General features: G+C 38.7%; 1 protein-coding gene across 2 annotated transcripts in view; it reads left to right on the top strand.

Moving 5' to 3' along the window:
- CEP112 (centrosomal protein 112) overlaps positions 1–19,418 on the top strand; it is a 364,802-nt gene that overhangs the window by 171,987 nt on the left and 173,397 nt on the right. For both annotated transcript variants that reach the window (XM_019516523.1, XM_019516514.1), the window contains exon 19: positions 8,757–8,864. In XM_019516523.1, coding sequence (XP_019372068.1) covers positions 8,757–8,864 — 108 coding nt within the window. The remainder of the gene's footprint in view (positions 1–8,756; positions 8,865–19,418) is intronic.

Genomic DNA, 19,418 nt, shown 5'->3' with positions numbered 1-19,418 from the left:
TTCAAACAGTTTTACAGAATGATGTTTATAATTCCCCCATGTAAGTGTTCTCCCTCTTCTTTTAGGGACAAGTTATTCACCCATTAAAGGGAATTTGCTGTCAATGTCAATAAAATATGGGTGGGCCATACAGTACTACAACTAATGCTCAAAAATGTTTTCCCCCACTTCAAAATTATTTATAATTATTTACTTGTATGGCACTTAAAACGTGCTATTTGCTCACAGAACAAACAAGACGTAAGGTGTTTGCCACTAGGAGAGTTCAGCTTTAATGCAATAAATTAAAATAATAATCAGCAGACTGATAAGGGATGAAAAGGAGAGGCAGGTGGCCTTTCTAATGTGATAAAGATGCCTACAGGTTCTTCTAGTACTTCTACCTGATCCTTCATCCCACTATCAGATTTGCCCTTTTGTAATTAAATCCAATTGTTTTTTATCTGGGAAGTGGTAGCCTGAAACAGGTAGGGAATGTAAGGGGCTATTGATGGTAAAGCAACTTGGTGAAGGCTCCTTAAAAACATTTTTGCTGCAAAATTTTCCCTTCGTATTGAAGATCAAGGAACAGAAGCTCTTGGGGATGTAATCTTATTGCATTCATCCTTGTAACATATTTACTGTTTGTGCTTCAAAATTCTTTGAGATTCAATGTGCTGTGTAAATGGATACGATGATAAGTGTGATCATTTTACAGCTTCTTAAAAGAATCGCTTCTGCATAAAACCATTAGTGTAAGTGTAGAGAAGTGTGAAATGTAGAGGGACTCCTATTGATAGGGTATCTTCTCACACATATACACACACACACACACACACACACGCGCGCACACGTGCACGTGCGAAAGCTCATACCTCTCTGAATGAGTTAGTCTATAAGGTGCCACCCTGTCTTGCCTCCTTTATAAATTCACATAATGGTGAAATATAAACCAAACATTGGCCAGAAACAAAGTAGTTGTATTACAAATGTGATTGCTTATATCACTGAGAGCAAAATCTTTCATCTTGGCTTGGAATCTATGTTTAACAATTGCTCTTTGTTGTTGTTGTGAAGGTCTGGCTTTACTACTTTCAAAATCTTCAGTAAAAGCAGCAGAGCTATCTTTTACTTTAAAAAGTCATCTTTTACTTTAAAAGTCCTATACAGAGAACAAATAATGGAATTTTGAAACGAGAAAGCTCTGACATTATTTTAAAAGGGCAACTTTTGTTTTGCAAACTAGACCCACAAGGGCAATACAAAAAACCCAGGGTTTCAAAGTTCCTCTCCTACATTTTACTTTAAATTAAATCTCTCCTTTAGCTCCTTCAAGATGAGTTAAAATAAAAATAATTTTCTTGCTACTTTAAATGAGAAACATACTATACCGCTTGTTTAAGATAGAGTCTAATTCAACTAGAAAGATTCCTCATGATGTAATTTTGTTCAAAAAATTGTGTAAAATAATTCTGAAAATATATACATTGTATTGGTTGTAGAAACATGGAAGATATACGTTGTATTGACACTTGAAGAGATTTTTTTTTTCAGTCTTAGAAACAACGCTCCAGGAAATGTTAGAGATATATATTACTAAGCTCAATGAAGTTGCTGTGTATTTGTCTCATTTTCTCGGTGGTTGAATGTCATCCTATTGATGTGTTAGATATAAAAATAGAAAATACATAATAGATAACCAGTCTGTTCTTTCTCCCTGATTCATATATTGATACCTCACTCTGGCTTCACAATACGCTATACTCATCCAAAGTGTTGAACTGCGATGGAAAAGCTATATCATGATACTGTTGAGTACTTGTTGGGTTGTATTAGTGCTTTTTCTCAGACCACTGACTACTTGCCCATTACATTTTCCTTGGTAATGAAGATTCTGGCACCAAGATCCTCAGCATCGACACTTAGATGGAGAAACTGAATTCTTAGCCTCGGACATTTCATAGAAACCTTTTCTGTTTGAAAAAGAGTAAAAAGAATCAATGGATAAGAAAGCCAGAGTTGGTGCTGGTGTTAACACCAACTCTGAGAATGCTCCCAGCTTCTCAAGTTTCCCCCCAACCCAGAAATACATTGGCATTAATTGGAATTGCAGTTCTCCTCATTCCCTTCCTCCGGCCACTCCTTTGCCAGCTCAAACAAAGAGCCATTTCCAGGCAGGTTAGGACCATGTCCGGTGGCGCATTTCATGAGTGCATAGTCTGGGGGCACATAATAATATGGAGACAGGATGGGCTGCTGAAATGTGGCCAGTAGCAGTATGATATGCCAGTATTACCATATTGATCTTCTGGGGATATGACATCTCATTTGTCTTTGAGCACCAGTCTCATGATTTTACCAAAAGAAAGAGATTATAATTGCCTTTAATAGCTAGCATCTTTCCCTCGAACCAATAGATATCCTGATCAAAACAGTGGAACAGGCATAGAAGATGCTTAAGTTACTCTGCCTGCCTATAGTAGTCTTTCTCCCTGGGTGAGACAATCACCCATGCCCCAGCACTGACTGTGGATGACTTTGGACTTGCAGCTACCCTGGACATGGAGGTGATAATAATCCAAGAAAATGCACGTATTTACATGCAAATACACGTGCATTATTTAATACACTGAGTGTTCTGTTTTCATGCCTGCGAATAAACGAGTTTAACAGCCTTCACAGGTTTTTGCCTAACTGTCAGCCAGGTTTACTTCAACCATGACACCCTTTTATAGAGAGAGTGTATCAAACTCCACCAAAGGGGTTTGAGTAATTTTATGTTCATTCTATTCCAAGATCACATTCTACCTCAGTGATCTGGGCAAAAGCTAAATATGCCAAAAGAACCCTCCTCCTCTTTTTCCCCCACTCCCTGCTTCCTTCCCCTGAAAGGATATCCATGCTGGAAACCAGCCAAGAAGAATTATTACTCTTTCAAATGGAAGAGACTTACCATTTGGGCAATTCACCATGGTTTACAATGTTTGGATTACTTACCATATTGGAAATATTCTAGGTTATTTCAGCTCACCTCGCAGCCTTACTGACATATAATGCCCTCCATTACAGTTGCTTTCCATCTTCTTCTATTTGCCAGTACTGTCATTCCTTAAAGGTCTGATGCACAAATCTGGTCTGATGTACATCACTCTGTTACCATTTAGTGAATGTATTCTTTCTACCTTCTACCCAGGCTTCCTCCCCCTGAACTCAGGTAGCTCCCTCACCTGCTTCTGAAATGTTTCTTTAACTGAACTCTGCAAGGCTGCTACATGAAGCAATCTGCTCACATTTGTGCAGCATTTGCCCTAGCCTCAATGGCTAGATCTGGCACCAGATTTGGGAGAGAACTACAGGAATCTCTGGATGATGCAATACTTAATCCCACCACATTGAAAAGAATACTGCTTACATGTCTTCTGCAGTGGGTTGCATACTTGCACAGGCTTGTAAAAGAAAGGACGTTTACACATTCCACAATAACTGTTATTCTGAATGTAGCCAGGGGAGGATACCACAGTCTGTTTCCCATGAAGTTGTAACACAGGTTTTGAGCTGCAAGGAAAGTGCAGGAGTATTGCAACTGGTCTATCCCTTGTGCCCTTTCACAGGCACATGAAAAGGTACGTGGTACATGTATGGCCCCAAAGGATGCAGCTATTCAAATGATTCTTGTCAAAGACTGTTTAGCTACATGCTAGATGCACAATGGTTTCCATGCCATGGAACCCACACTTGCAGTCATCCAAGAAACTTCCTAATTTTCTTGCTGAATGGTGCCTGAAAAAGCCTACATTTGTGCATAACTGCTTGCAGAGATTTAAAAAAAAACCCCAAACCCCTGGCACCTTACATTAAACTTGGTGTGCTCCTGCACCAAGCCCAGCACATGGCCAGAAGAGGCGCTGCGTTGGTTGGACCCAGCTCACCCAATATGTGTATAAATCAAGCATTTTAGTGGGGCTTTATTGGTACTTTCATCTAATATCTGATTGACTCCACTTTAGATAAAAGCGCCAGATCTGTACAGGCTCTGCAGAGCCAGGTCAAAGTAATACACTGCTTCTTTTGGTAAAATGCGGTTTTGGGGGTTTGTTAATGTCTGACAGCAGCCAAAAATTCAAAGAAATTACTTTGAAAATTGAATTTTTAATCTTTTTTTACTATAAGTTATGTGTGTTGTCATAGCTATGATCTTTTTCCTTGTTATCTATAATCTGGATGAACCCAGAGAGGTGAAGCAGAACTGGAAGTCCCTGTACTAATGTTGTACAAAATATAGTTCTTGCCCTAAGTAGTATGGGGCATACAAAGAATGGCACCTTTAATATTGAACTGATTTCCTTGACAGAGAGCTACGCTGAGTTTAAATATTTTTCCTTTCCCCTTCCCTGTCATAGATTCCCCCTTTGATTTGCAGCTTAGAAATGACACCAGTCTGTGGCTAGATACTATTACTTCATTCTAATAATGCTGTTAGTGTTGATATATTCACGGAGGGTCCCCACCTGAGAGAAGTGCCCCACGTGAGGGAACTTGCAGTACTTACGGAGGAAAAAATGGGAGAATTTCCCATCTCTGTTACATAAATCAACACAGAGGAATGTTTGTCTGATTCACCAGGTATGCGAGACATCAGCAAAGTTGTTAAATTGCATAGTGGTGAGAGAGATCCTAAAAAGTGAGGAACTTTGAATGAATGAATGAATGAATACTTATACAACATTCTTCACTGGGTGCTCATTGTGCTTAGTTATTACAGGAGTCCCAGCCCTGTGTAATATGTGATTTATCTCTTGTGGTGCTGTACCTAGGCCTGACAGAATGAGTTAAGTGATTGTGTTGGCTACAATTTTAAATGTCTGTGCTGTTGCTAGTTTGCAGTAGGTGTCTTACATTTTAGGTCATGTGCTCTGCGTGCTGACTTGCCCTGTTGTTCCCCTTGTTAGTTTATTACATTTTATCTTCATAGCAAGATCATCCTAACAATTTGTATGAGGTTGAGCTACAAAAAGTTGGGACAAAAAAAGTGTAAAATGATATCTAAAGAATTAGTTTCATAGCTGATAATTTGCAACATGCTCGTGTTGTTATCTGTACTCAACTGCTGAACATTTTTGATGGATGTGTGTTTGAGGTTCTGTTCATTTAGGGCACATTTCTGATAGCATAACTCATATTGAATTACATATGACTGCTATTATTGTAAAGAAGCAAGGATGCAGTTGGTCCAATAAAATATATCTGCATGATATGTTTTATTGGACCAACTGCATGGTTGGAATGAAGTTAGGCAAACTTTTGAATGCAAGACATTCTTCATCACGTCTGAGGAAAGATTGTTTTAAGTCACACAACCAACTTGATGGACAATAAACAAGGCTGGCGTGCACTCTTTTACCTGGTGGTAAATGAAAAATAGCTTATCCCTTTCATTGAGGCCTGAGCCTCCACACAGCTTTCATTTACTGTGGGCTAAAAATGTGAGTAGCTGACACCGCAAATCTCTGCTCTTAGCTACCTTGTGGTAATTATAGGCACTAGTACAGTGATCAAGCATGTGCTTCAGAGACACAGTCCTGAAGTTCATTTTGCATCCTGCTCCTTTCTCACCCCTCCTGAGATAATCCTGTTTTTTTGAAAATAAATAGTCTGGTATGCTGTTCACAATACAGCACACATGTTTCCATATTGGAGCAAATGTCATTTTCCCCCACCTGAACTGAATAATCTGTTGACATCATAAAGTGGAATTTTTAGTGTCTATAGCAACACTGTACTCTGAACTTCACAACACAGATAAGACTTCAGAAATCCTCTTTTCACTGAAATGGTAATTAAGGAAGTAACAACTGGAGTGGGCACTGGTATTCTCAGTTAGTGTAATCAGTATCTGGTTTATTATTTCATGTAATTTATGTCTTTGCGATATTACTTGCCCTCTGCTTTTTATTTGTGAATAGTTATTTAAAGTCATATGATGTCTCATTTGCTGCTTTAAGTGAGAGACGCATTATAACCCTTTTTAAAAATATTAGATAGGCAACTGATAAAATTTAAACAGTTTACGATCACTTGTTTTTTCCATCCAGTTCTGGTGGTTGTCCTGTGGGTACATCCTTTCTTCTTGTCTTCCTGGAGGAGGGAGAGGAAGGCTGCGTATAAATATAACTGATATTTCTGTTGTTCTTCTTTTTAAATAACACTACTCAAAAACATTTAATTGCGTTCACTGCATGCAATACCCAAGGAAAAGAGTGAAATATCAGGATGGCTCATAAAACTGTAGATTAAAAGCCGGGGTATACATATCAAGACAAGTCCTTACAAAGCCAAATAATAACTGCCAAAAATGAATAAACAGAGTATGTGACAATGTTTTGGCTCTGTTATTTGTCAGGTTTGGCCAGTGAGAATCAGAAACACCTCATAGCACTTATGGTAAATATGTATACTCTGAGCTAGAGAATAAAGAGCTCAAACATATGCTTTCTTATCTGTAGCCCTCATATAATATTTGACTTTGTGTAAACTTTAATGTTTCAATTTTTAGAAAATTTTTACTGTATTAAAAAAATGATTCCTTTGCTATTCTGGACTTCATTGGTGGGTAAAGCATGGTTTTGAGAAAAGGAAAGGGCATCTCATATATGTTACGATAGGGGGAATGTTGTGATACAAGTACCCTGAATTGGGAGAATAGTGACCTACATACAGTCCCGTGACCTCCATTCAGCACCCCTAGTTCTGCTGTGGCTTTTCCCTTTTCTGGATTAGGGCAGCAACTCCTAACCACCACATCTTCCTCCTTTCCTGAGCTACTTTTTCATTAAAATGACCTTTACCCTGTCACATCTCTCTTCTGTCTGCTTTATCCAGCTTTAGAAGTCCTCTTTATCTATCTTAATCTCATGAGTTTCAATAAAGACAAGTGAAAAGTCTTGCACTTAGGATGGGACAATCCCATGCATTGGTACAGGCTGGGGACCAACTGGCTCAACATCAGCTGCGCAAAAAAAGACCTGGGGGTTACAGTGGACAATAAACTGAATGTGAGCCAGCAGTGTGCCCCTGTTGCCAAGAAGGCTAAGGGCATACTGGATTGCATTAATAGGAGCATTGCCAGCAGACCAAGGGGAGTGATTATTTCCCTCTATTCGGCACTGGTGAAGCCATATCTAGAGTTCTTTGACCAGTTTTGGGCCCCCCCATTACAGAAAGGATGTGAACAAATTGGGGAGAGTCCAACAGAGGGTAACAAAAATGGTTCGGGGGCTAGGGAGCATGACTTCTGAGGAGAGGCTGAGGGAACTGGGCTCATTTAGTCTGGAGAGAAGACTGTGAGGGGATTTAATAGCAGCCTACAACTGTTACCTGATGGGTGGTTACAGAGAGGATGGAGCTAGATCAGTGGGTTTCAACCTTTTTTCATTTGTGGACCCCTAAAACATTTTGAATGGAGGTGAGGACCCCTTTGAATTGTAAATGTGAGTATTCACATACTTTGATTGATCACAGTCATCTTTTGTGGACCCCTTAGACGTAGTCTGAGGACCCCCAGGGGGGTCTGTGAACCAGAGGTTGAAAACCTCTGAGCTAAACTGTTCTGAGTGGTGGCAGATGATAGAACAAGGAGAACTGGGCTCAAGTTGCAGCAAGTTGAGGTTAGATATGAGAAAAAATATTCTGATTTGGTGCGTAGTGAAGCATTGGAACAGGTTTTACCCAGAGAGGTTGGGGAATCTCCAGCCTTGGAGTTTTTGAAGACCCAGCTGGACAAAGCCTTGGCTACGATGATATAGTTAGAGATGGTCCTGCTTTGAGCAGGGGATTGGACTAGATCTCCTGAGGTCCCTTCAACCCTCATTTTCTGTGATTCTGTGAAGTGGCATGCAGGTCTGTTGGCAAAGACATCTGTGAAATATGGAGCATTACCTTAGGCCAAATAGGAGTTTGGCTCATGGTACAGAAATGATGCATTGCTTTTCTTTTTCTGGTACAGCAGATAGACTTACAACAGCTACTAGATTACTGACAGTTGCGTCCCCTTTCCCACTTTGCCTACCTTTAGGGGGAGGTAGATCATTCTGCTACTTTGATTGGGACCTAGCTTTAAAAGGAACGGATGGGTCTGCAGTGGGGCATAGTGCTGCAGGTATATACACATGCCTGGAAGCATGCCTGAGACAGAGCTAGCAGTTGTGCTTTTGGTACAAAAGCCTTTGTTAATTGGGTTATAAAATTGCTTCCTTGATGCTATATACTGAAATCTGTGTGACTCATTATTCATAGGTGATGACTATCTTCAGAGAACTTTACTTGCAGCCAAATAATTCTCTTTTAAGTTATTTTACTGATTTAATGTAAATTTATTTTAAATGTGTAGTTCATGCATTCAGCTCAACACATTACTTCCTCTAAATTTCCACAGGCAATGTCTTTTTAAATGAAATATATTTTGAATCTTAAATATCTCTAGAAAAATATTTGGTTGATTCTAAGTGGTGTTCAACACTACGATATGAAAAACATGCCATTGAATGCTAATCAGAGGGAGGCATAATACAGGTAATCTATTCATGCAAGTAAGAGATGATCCATTTCCTTGTGTCTTCATTTTCATTCTTTTACAAAAGTGATTTTTATAATTATTCTCAACTAAATAATTGACAAGATTTTGATGGGTAGCAAAAAATAAGATATCAGAATGTATTTGAAGTTGGAACTTATACAAAGATGAACTATTCCTTTTTTCTTTTCTTTTTTTTACCTTGTAGATGGAAAAAGTGGAAGCAGACCTAAGCAGATCAAAATCTCTCCGTGAAAAGCAGTGCAAAGAATTCTCCTGGCAGCTGGAAGAGCTCAGGCAAAGATATGAGCAACAGGTCAGTCTGCCATTTTCATGTGGTGGGACGGTGCGGGGCCATTGCAGCGTCCAGTCTGATAGTGTCTATGTGCTCACATTCTTTTCTTTCTGAGAAAGCAGAATTTACTTTTGGTCTCAAAGCTGCATGTGACATAAAGCAAGTTTCTTATTTATCTCATACAAAAAACCAGAACTCTTCGTTCCAAAATGATACCTTTTATTAGACCACCTGGGAAATTGCAAGGAAATGTATCTCTTCTTTATCTCTGCGTTTTGCTGCCTCTGTCCACCTGACTGATTCCTACATGTGCCCTTCCTTCCAAACTGTCACCTGTTTTTAGGAAAACAAAAATAATGGCCTTTGTGGGAGAGAGAAAGGAGGAAAGGAGTGGTATTGCCCAAATGCTTTTTTTGAAAAAGAAAAGGTTCTCATTGCTTATGCTAGAATATTGTGATAGGCAGCTTCACAGCTTATAGCTTATGCAGTAGTTTGTAATTTTTACAGGAAGCTGCTTCTATTTCTGTTTCCTCCTCATGTCTTGTGTGTTACTATAGTAACACAATTTGGGGGCTGTTTTTAGTGCAACAGCATCATTTTTTTATCTTTCATAAAGGACTTCTTTCTGACTTACAGCTACAACGGGTCCACAAACTGCAGGTAATTTGCTATCAAGGCTGTTCGGGCTAATACAAATGGATATTTCCATGGGGGAATTGTGGGTTTGTTTCTCTCTCCAGGCTGTCATGAGCAGGAAATACAGCAGAGGCAACACATTCAGGTTTATGATATGTGCAGTGCTTCACTTGATCCAGAAGGTCTCTTTTGAGCAGTCAGGAATAGAGTAGTTTTAAGTCCTGAAGAAGGCGCTCTTCGGCTCTTGTGTGGAGCAGCAGCACTTTTGATAACAGCTTTGGTGTCGCTTATAGACCGAAGAGCTTGGTTGACCATGTGTCATACCAATGTTCACCTTGAAGAATTTATCCGGTCGCACTGAAGTAGAGCAGAGCTTAAATACCACTATGGGTTCATACTTTTTATTCTACTAGTGATTCAGGAGTAAGCAGGATTACTACTTTTTTTTTTTTTTTTTTACTTGTTTTGTGTCCCAGTTGAGCTATTTTGTCTATAGATCCCATCAATAAGAGTCATTATAATTCCTTTCAGTTCTACTTTACCAACATGTCCTTGCAGTACTGTCATATTTACCTCATTGCTACCAGAGGCATAACAAGAGGTTTTCTTCAGGTTGCTTATACAAGCAAAGGCCATGCAGAGATCATAGGCAACAACTTTTATTTTTGCCAGGGTAGAGGCAGGGCCTAAGATGATGGATATGTGGAAAGTTTTACACATTTCAGGTGACAGCCCTCTTCCCGAGGGGGGACAGGGCCCTTAAACCACACGTACTTGGCACCTCTGGCAGAGATTACTTGCATTAGCAGAAGAAAATCCCAGGGAGTTGATTTAAGGAGGCAAGCAGAGATGAATAAAACAGAATATACACCAAGGCCTAGAAATAGGAACAAATTGGTATACATCATCTAAAATGAAACTCTGTGTAGAAGAAATAAGGCTACATGAAGTCAATCGAAATCTTGAGTGGGGGGGCAGTAAATGGTTAAGAAGATTCTGTTACATCGTCATACTGAAGGTCCTTTAGTCCAAGGTCATGTTTGCATTTGAACACAGAGTTACACAATCCTTTGACATGCTGTAATAATCAAGGTGCCTTATCTCATTTTGCAGTAATTATGAGATATTTATTGCCACTGTGCTCCATCTGTTGTAGAGTTGCCTTGGGAGACTAAAGCCTTTCTTTGTGGCTGTTTAAAGCAAGACACAGCACTTTGCCCTTGTATGATGTACAATTTTGCCTGGAAACAGGTTTCTGTGTCCACTAGTACATTTTGAAGGGGCAGAAGAATATTTGTCTGATCTGAAATGGCTACCTTTACAGTTCATTTACCACACTTTTATGCCGAATTTCCAAATCAATTCTAGAAACATACTGAAAGTTTTACGGTGCTTAAGCTCTGAGCAGAACTTAAACTCTGCTTCCCAGTGTTATTATTTGCTAGCATGAAGTGGATAATTTTTACTACTATGCAATTATGGGGCAAGGTAGATTGCCATAAAACTGGGAGGGGATATTATTCCATTTTATTTAAACATTGTAATTGCTTCCTCTCTTAAATAGCTGTGTCGTATTACTGGGCATACTGTTTAAACAATTGTTATATATCACACTAGAGTGAGTTGCAGTTCAGTAGTGGGTGAAGGGATATGTGGTACTGTTTATACTCTTCGGAACTAATCCTGCTCATACCGCCAATAAATAGCACTATATGCTATAGTAAACGTTCGCTGAATTTGGTCATTGGTTTATAAAGCACCTTGGGATTTAAGTCATATATTTAAATAGAAGATCACAAGATAAGTATACTTCTAAATTGTCTGGTTAATACTTATTTACTCCTTTTGAAAAGATGTTGCATTTTCATTACTGAGTTTGTCACTGTTGTGGACATCTTGTGAAAAGCAGCATTAGTTTAGCCCAATTTTAGAAACAGCAAGCCAGAGTTTTCCTGTTTTCCTACTGGCTGATTAAGTAGATTGTCAACATGTACTAGTCAAAATGGTTCTTTAGGTTCCATTTTAATTGTTATATTATACAGGGGAAATTAGTGCACCATTAGCATCCAGACTGATATTACCAGTGACACTAAATTGCTCTTCAGTAAGATGACTACTCAGTGGGTTCAGAAATGTCAAATTTAAAAAAAAAATTTTGAAATAACTTTTTGGGAACTTTGTGTTTTTCTAAAGTTCTCAGCATAGGAATGGAACAAAGGCAAACTCTAGCTTCAAGCCACCTCTTTGGGTTTCCCTATCTTTGCAGTGCTGAACCTTTTAGTATAAAAAAGAAAAGACTGTGGTCTGCTCTTACTTACACTTAGCCGCAACAGGGCTGATGTACAAAGAAGAATAGTCATGGTATCTCCTTCCTTGGCATACCCTTTGTATCAGATGGGGCTGCTACAGATGTCTACTATATTGTTCTTTTCTAGCAACTTTTCAGAAGCTGGAGAACTCTTATATATCATAAATATTATTTGGGACAGGTTCTACCAGTCTGCTCCATCAGTCATGTAACAGAGCTAGTCTGAAATGCCCTTTGGATTCTTTGTGTCCTAAGAGATGCTTCTTAGCACGTGATCATTCAAACATTGTGATTAGTAAAAATAAGGTGGGCTTTGCCCTACCCCTCCCTTCATATAATTTTAATGTTGCATATGCAACAGTGCCATGATTCTCAATATACATAGTTCTTAAAGCTTCAGTGAACACATCTGTTTAATGTTCTTTTTCTGCCATTTTGGTGACAGTCTACAGTGCCCTATGCCAGTGGTCAGCAAACTTTTAAAGCTGTGTGTTAGATTGACCCAATTGAGTTCAGAGGCAGGCCGGTAGGTGGCTGCTAGGAACCAGCTACTGACCGCCACTTTCCCCAGCGGCAGCACAGGGAAGATGCCTGCCACCGCTGCTTTTCCCTGCAGTGGCAGGGGAAAGCCAATACTAGTGGTCTTTTTTTTTTCTCTTGATCAGTATGGTTGGAAATACCAAAGCACTGCTGAATTCTTTGCTGTTTTTGTTGTACTTTAAAGGAAAACAACGATGCCCAGTAATTCCATGGCTTGAAAAGTCAGAGAGCTGGTGTACCTGTACCTGTACAATTTTTCCTATACGTTTCTAGTATTCAGAGCTTTTGTACACTGTATCACAACAATAAAAAGTTAAACTAAATGGAAGCAAAACTTACAAGAATAAATGCACTATTTAAACAATTTTCTTGCTGATTTTTTTCTAATGGCCTTCAGTAACATTGTTAGCATTGGGGTAAACATCAAGGGGCACATTTTCTGCTAAGAGGCGATCTTTTGTTGTTTGAATTTCACTTTGTTTAGGCTAGCTACTTTTTGTTATGAAAAGAAACATCTAGGTTTTCTGAAATATCACTGAAACCTAAGGAAAGAGTATTAAGCATCAAACTACTAGAGCATCAATAGAATTTTCAAAGGTCTCTTTTTATCTCATCATAGGTTTTTCTGTTGTTATCTCTGTTCTGATTTCACTTAGAATATTCTTTAAAACCTCACAAACATGAAATATCGGTGACCCTTCCCACAGACTGTGATGGGTTATCACTCGATACTCTCTTCTTTTTGTATTGTGCTTTCTAGTAATAATACAAGGTTGCTTCAATATAACCACATACCTCTATGAACTTGATTCTTTCCCATTCTTTAAAATTTCCTTTTAATGGTGCCAACTTTTCATTGGTCTGCGGTACTCTTTATTTAGAGTCAAGCGATTCTGTAACCATTTTTCAAAGCAGCCTTTGCTTTGCCTTGGACATTTTATTGGGTATTTCTTTTGTCATTATTTAAGGTGATTTAAGTGAGCAATAAGATAGACCAGGTCGTGCTTTTCTGTGTAATTATGGCAAGCCTCAGGTCATGTAATGAGGTATTGGTTTAACTACAGAGTAACTTCACTATCTAAAAAATGTAATGATTACTTTGAAATGTTCTGCCTCAAGTTTCTGATTGCTATTATGGATTTGGAGTTCTGCTTTGGGAAGAAGAAAGACAGACCTGTGGATATACCTGATATTGATAGGCATGGTGAATGAGTGTGTTATTTTTGTGACAAAAAACTACAGCTGTCTACCATTTAAACCAGTTGTATAAAAGTGAGATTATACTTGCCAAACCCCACTGTCCTCATTCTGAATGTCTGGTGACTTCAGACCTTAACTTAAGCACGGCTGATTCTGATTTGAAAATCTAGCAACACGAGTTCAGAGAGCCTGGTCTTGCAGTCTTCCAATGAGTTGTCCACATTTCTAGTAATAATCTCATGATTTACTGATTGTAGAGATTTTATTTTTGTGAATTAGGACTACAGGCTCTGCCCCCCTTACTAGTACTTGAGACCGTTTTCCCTCAGATGCTGATGTCTTCTTGACATCTGTATGGTCTGGAGTTTTTAACTTTGCTTACAAAAGAGAAATTTCTAATTGCATGGCATTTAAGAAATGGTATTTCTTTTTTATTCTGTTTGGAGTGAACCTTATAGTCATTTAAAAATATACCATTGTAATGTAGTTAATAAAAAACTAAGGAGAAATTCTAAAATCATGGCATCTTTGGTGTCAGATACTCATGTCACACTTGATTTCGGCTTCAGATGATTCCCAGTGTTGCTCTCTTTTGAAATATCTTCTCACGGGAGTGAAATTGCTGTGTTTTTTTTTAAATATACTTTAGCTGAACTTTGTTGTACTTACAGCTGGTAGATTTGAAAGTATATTAAAAAAAAAAGTTGCTATCTGCTGGGAGCAGCTGCCTTCAGTACTTCAAAGGCAAGGGACACCACAGAGAAGGCCTCAGCCTTTCCTGCCTTTGAAATGGTTGCACTCGATGGTCAAGCTTCAAGGCACTGTCAGTACAGAAAAAGATTTTTTTTTAATTCTTAAACTTGAATTAAAACCTATTTAAATACCTATTAATTGTCTCTGCTGAAATTATTTTCAGCATTTGCCACACATGCTTGAAGGCATATGTGCCCAAACTTCACAACATGAAAAACTACATAGACCATTTGCTAGAGAACCAAAGGTAATTTGACAAAAAAAAAGAGGTACAATGTAAAATTTGGTGCTATTTATGTCTTTATTGAGAATTTTTCTTCAAATGATTTCACTGCCTCTACTTAGAAAGAATAATTGTCTCTTCCTTTTTGCCTCAGGATGTTATGTTTGCTTTCTTCCTCTCCTTAAAAGATTTCCTTCTAAATAAATTTGAACAAAGAAACATAAAAATAAAAAACAAAAAGCCCCAACCAAAATGTTCTTTATCACCATTTCAGACTAGACGCCCAAAGTGACTATTGCAGCACAGGCTCCCCATGCCTGACGAAGGGCGATTGTGCCCAAAAGCTTGCTAAGGACTTTTTTCCAACTACTCTGTTGGTTTGATAAAAGGGATCACATCTGCCCAAAGACCCTTGCCTGCCTATAGTATTATTTTGTGTGTGTGGACTTGTCCCATATCAAAATTACTTATAAACTTAAGCAACGAATGCCCTCCCCACCTCATTTTCTCACCAGTTTTTTAAATTTTGCTTAGAAACATACATTTTGATGCTGGTCTTCCATAGGCCAGATCTAGTGGCCCTTGGAGAGCTGACACTCGTACGTTTGTCTAGCTCCTCTTTCCAGGTGGACATTATAATACAAAACAGCTAATATATTGAAAAGTATTGTCATGCATGTATTAAACACTTTTACTTTTCAGCATAATCAGCCCTTGAATTTTTATAGTTTACAGCTAGCTGGATGTTAGGCGGTGGTGAATGGAAGGGGAAGAGGGCTGCATGACTGGGAATAGAAAAGTAAAATCCACAAAATCCATTTTCTTTTAAGATGTACACTGTGCAATTAAAAAGTTGGAAAAATATTGCCGTAGTAAGATGGCATTTGCCTTTTTTATGGATAGCCTCTCTAAGGTCAGTCAGTGATCCATATTAGCTTTTTAAAAAAAAACTGAGCTTTTTCCATTCTACAGTAGTAGCAATAATTCACACATTGATAGAAAAGGGGAAAGCCAGGAAAAGTATTACCTGACTGCTAAAAAATCCCTCCATGTTTCAGGAAATCCTTTCATGTCACACTTGTCGTGGGTTTGTGACTTCCATAAGACTTGTGGAGGGATCGTTAGAATTGTCTTTTTGTTCTGTTTAGTCAAACAGGAAGGAAACAGGACATCTTGATGAAAGTTTTACTGGTTATTTAACAACAACAAAAATCCTATTCAAGATGACATTTTAAGACTTCTGTCAGCCCATAAATGTTCCATACGCTAAATTCTACAGCAAGTCAAATGTGCAGTTAATCTTATAATAAATAAGACCCCCATTACTAGGCATGAAATTAAAAAGGCATAAGTGAACCAAAAAAAAAATACAGAGAAGTGCTGAATCAGCTGGTAAAAAGGAGTAAAGAATTGCCAGTGTAATCTTAAGCTATGTAATAAAGTGGGTTATTTGAAGGAATCTAAACATTTATTATAGCAGTAAATCAAGGTGTTGAAATAAAAGAAGGTATTGTTGGGGGAGAGGGCAGACCTTACCTGCCCATGAAGCAAACCTTCTTTGATACAGTGAATGTTCAAATCAAGTACTCAGATCTCAAATATCAAGTTGAATTCTCTGATCACAGCCATTGTTTATATATTTAAATATTGTATAAATTGCATAGATATGCATGTGCACACACACGTGCACACTTAAAGCAACGTGTTCCTCGTGTAGTCAGCCCTCTATTCTTGAAGGTTCCCAACACTTCCCATTACCAGGTCCTTTTCCCCATCACTTGTAAATTTGCCAAACTTGAATTTTTTGTGATGAATGTTTGCAGGCTGGTTATGTGCTTCAGGCTAATTTTAATTTGATTTGATTTGTTGTTTTTAGTGGTTTGGCTATGTCTAAGATCAAGGCTATGGAGAGCGTTGTTGTTTTGCCCAGATAAAAACAATTCAGGTAGTATTGTCTTGGAATACTACAGCACCTTCACTCTTTGCAGCAGGGATTTAATGTCATGAATGTATCTTTTTCTATCCCTGAAAAATTTGTCAACATAGAACTTGAAGGAGCTTTGTTGAACATCAAGTCCAGTCCCCTGTACTCGCAGGCGATCATTAACTGAAGAAATCCCCAGACTCGCCACTTCCAACCCTCACCTATAACTTGGAGGAGGAAAGTCTGAAATACCCATTCTCTTAATCTGTCTCTTCTCTTTCTGCAATCTCCTTTCTCATTCACATCTTCCAACTTCTGCAACTAATGAGGCACGAATAAAACCCTTCTTTATTGGTCAGGCCCATTCATGCCATTTCTTCAAGGATAGAAGTGTTAAACCTGATCTCAAAAATAACTTAAACTAATAGGTAGGATCAACAGATATCAACTTAAAATCAAGCAGTAGGTGAAGGACACCTCTTGCCACCATTGGTGCTTAGATTAACACCATGGGTAGCTACTTTGTAAAGTCAATCCCGTTCTCTCAGTGCTCTGGCAAGATTCCCAGAGTAAACTCTAAGCCCGTAACAGGCGTACACAGGTGTGTGTAGCAAGGTCTGTACTGTAACATAGTAAGCAGCCGTAGTAGGTGAGGGTACATACAGCATTTCAATAGAAACAGGCAGATTTGTTTGGGTAGACTACAGGTTGCACTGACCGTCTTGCAGCATCAGTAAATTAAGTTTATTAGGCGTGCCTGTGGCTTCTGTGGACTCTCTCCCAGCACCATGTCAATGTACTGGAACAAAGGAAGACGCAGGTTCAGTTCCTCTGGCCTAACCATTGTGCAGGGTATAATTTTTTTAAAACATACTTGCCACAAATACTAAAGGTGTGATTGTGTGAGCATTGCTGGGGTGTTTATAGCTAAACCAGAAACATATTTCTTAAAACTTGTTGCTGATTTTCATAAGATCTTTGTGGGAAAAAATGTGGTTTTGGTTATATATATAAAATATGTATCTTTTAAAGGTGGCTTCAGTAGACACTTGGGTTCTACGCTGTTCATATTTCAGCCAAAGCGTATTTGGCATCTTTTAGAAAATAACTAGCCTTGAAAGTGTGGAAGTTCACAAAGTAAATATAGTAGAAAACTGGATCGTCTCGATTAAACTATTGAATTCTTTCAGTTGAATATCTGTAAATCTTGCAGCCGTAAATCTGTAGATCACACACTGGGTTGTGTGTGCATATATAGGGTGGTGGCAATTATGGGCATATAGAACATTCTGAAATCAGACAATCAATTTTATGTATAATATAGTTCCTCAGTTATTCATTTTTTACTGCCTCATTTGCCATCTACCCACTGCAGTTAATCTTGATGGGAACTACTGCTAATGTTCCAAACCTCTGAGTAGTTTCAGAAGCCACTGTTTTTACTCTTAATCTGCTACAAAAGTTGATACCTTCCCCACAAATACAAAATCTGCCTTCTCTATCCGAAGTGCAGGATTAGCCAGGTTGGATCCTGCACCAGTGATGAGCTTAAGGTCCAGTATTTGGCTGCCTGAAGGATTAGAAGATTAAATTTCTTTAATCAAAAAGGGGAAATTCCTAGATTTCTAACAAAAGTGGATTTTTTTTCTTTGGTCTAAACTGCTGAAAATATTAAAGCTTAAAATAACCTATACACTCTAAATTAGGGGTCAGCAATCGACATCCCACAGGTTGGCTCTGGCCCATGAAGAGGTTGGATCTAGATGGAGGTGGGGAGCGGCTGGAGATATCAGCTGTATGTGGTGTTGGGGGCTACAGAGAGGCTGCCGTCTTTTTGCCTCTTGTGTGCCCTTCGTTCCAGCGCATTCTTGTGCTTCACTCCACCTCTCGCCTGTGCAGCCTCTGCTGATGCCACAGCGTTACCTATTCTATGTCCTGGGCACCAAATTTGCTCTTCAGCAAGATTGTTGGCCACCGGAATCTGTGCCTCTTAGTGGCAATGTTAAATGAAGACTGTAGCAGGGGAGACATGACAGTGTGAGAGAGCAGGGAGCATCATGACCGTGGCAGGGGGTCAGTGGTGCACAGTGATAGTGAGGTCATGAGCAGTCTGCTGATGTAGGTCATTTTTCCATCTTTTCATAACCTTCTGTAAGTCTTGTACAACTGGAGCAGAGGTAATTAAAGTACCCCTGTTACTCATTGATGAATGAAAAAGAAAAGCCCCAGTAAAAATGTTTAAAAAGTCTCTCAAATGTATGTAAGATGCAGATTCTGCAACTGATGTGCTGCTGTATGTACACTACATGATGGCGTGGTGTAAAATGAAGGTTTTGTTGTCACTTTGTTGGAATGACCCTACTTCCCTGGTCCCACAGAGTGGACTCTTCCCATGCTAAATCTAAGATATTTTTGCCACAATGCACTATCATGTATGCTGTGTTCATGTATTTATAGATCTGTGAATACATGTGTGCAAAAGTTCAAATATATGGCATACAGTATGCATGCTATATATGTGAACTTTATATAATATATAAAGATGCATGCATGCATACATACCTATACATATATACACATATATGCATCCATTATATAAAGGATTGTACTGATGTTGAGATATACTGTCACACTTCAAAAGCAAGTCATCAAGTTGCAAAGACCCCCTGGAAGCAAAGGGTGTCAATGTCTCAATGTTCATGTCCTCTTAGGGAGTATAAAAGTATATATGTAAGAAAAAGAATTTAAGAAATTCATATTTAGAAATGGCCTAATTTTCAGAAAAGGGGGGTCCCCACGGCTAACATCAGTATCTAGTCCTGGCTTCGACATAGATTTCCTATTTGACCTGCTGCATCTATTCCAATGTTCACTACAATTAGAGTAATTATACTTACTGCAGATAGCTTTTACATCTGTTTACCACCATGGAAGCCTTATATGGACTATAATACAGCTGTGCAAAATGTAATTCTTTTTTATTTTTGGAAA

This window comes from Gavialis gangeticus, unplaced genomic scaffold (genome assembly GCF_001723915.1).
Source record: "Gavialis gangeticus isolate Ggan-Ray unplaced genomic scaffold, GavGan_comp1, whole genome shotgun sequence".
Taxonomy (NCBI): domain Eukaryota; kingdom Metazoa; phylum Chordata; order Crocodylia; family Gavialidae; genus Gavialis; species Gavialis gangeticus.
Note: the sequence above shows the minus strand (reverse complement) of the source record. Positions and strands in the feature narration are given on the sequence as shown.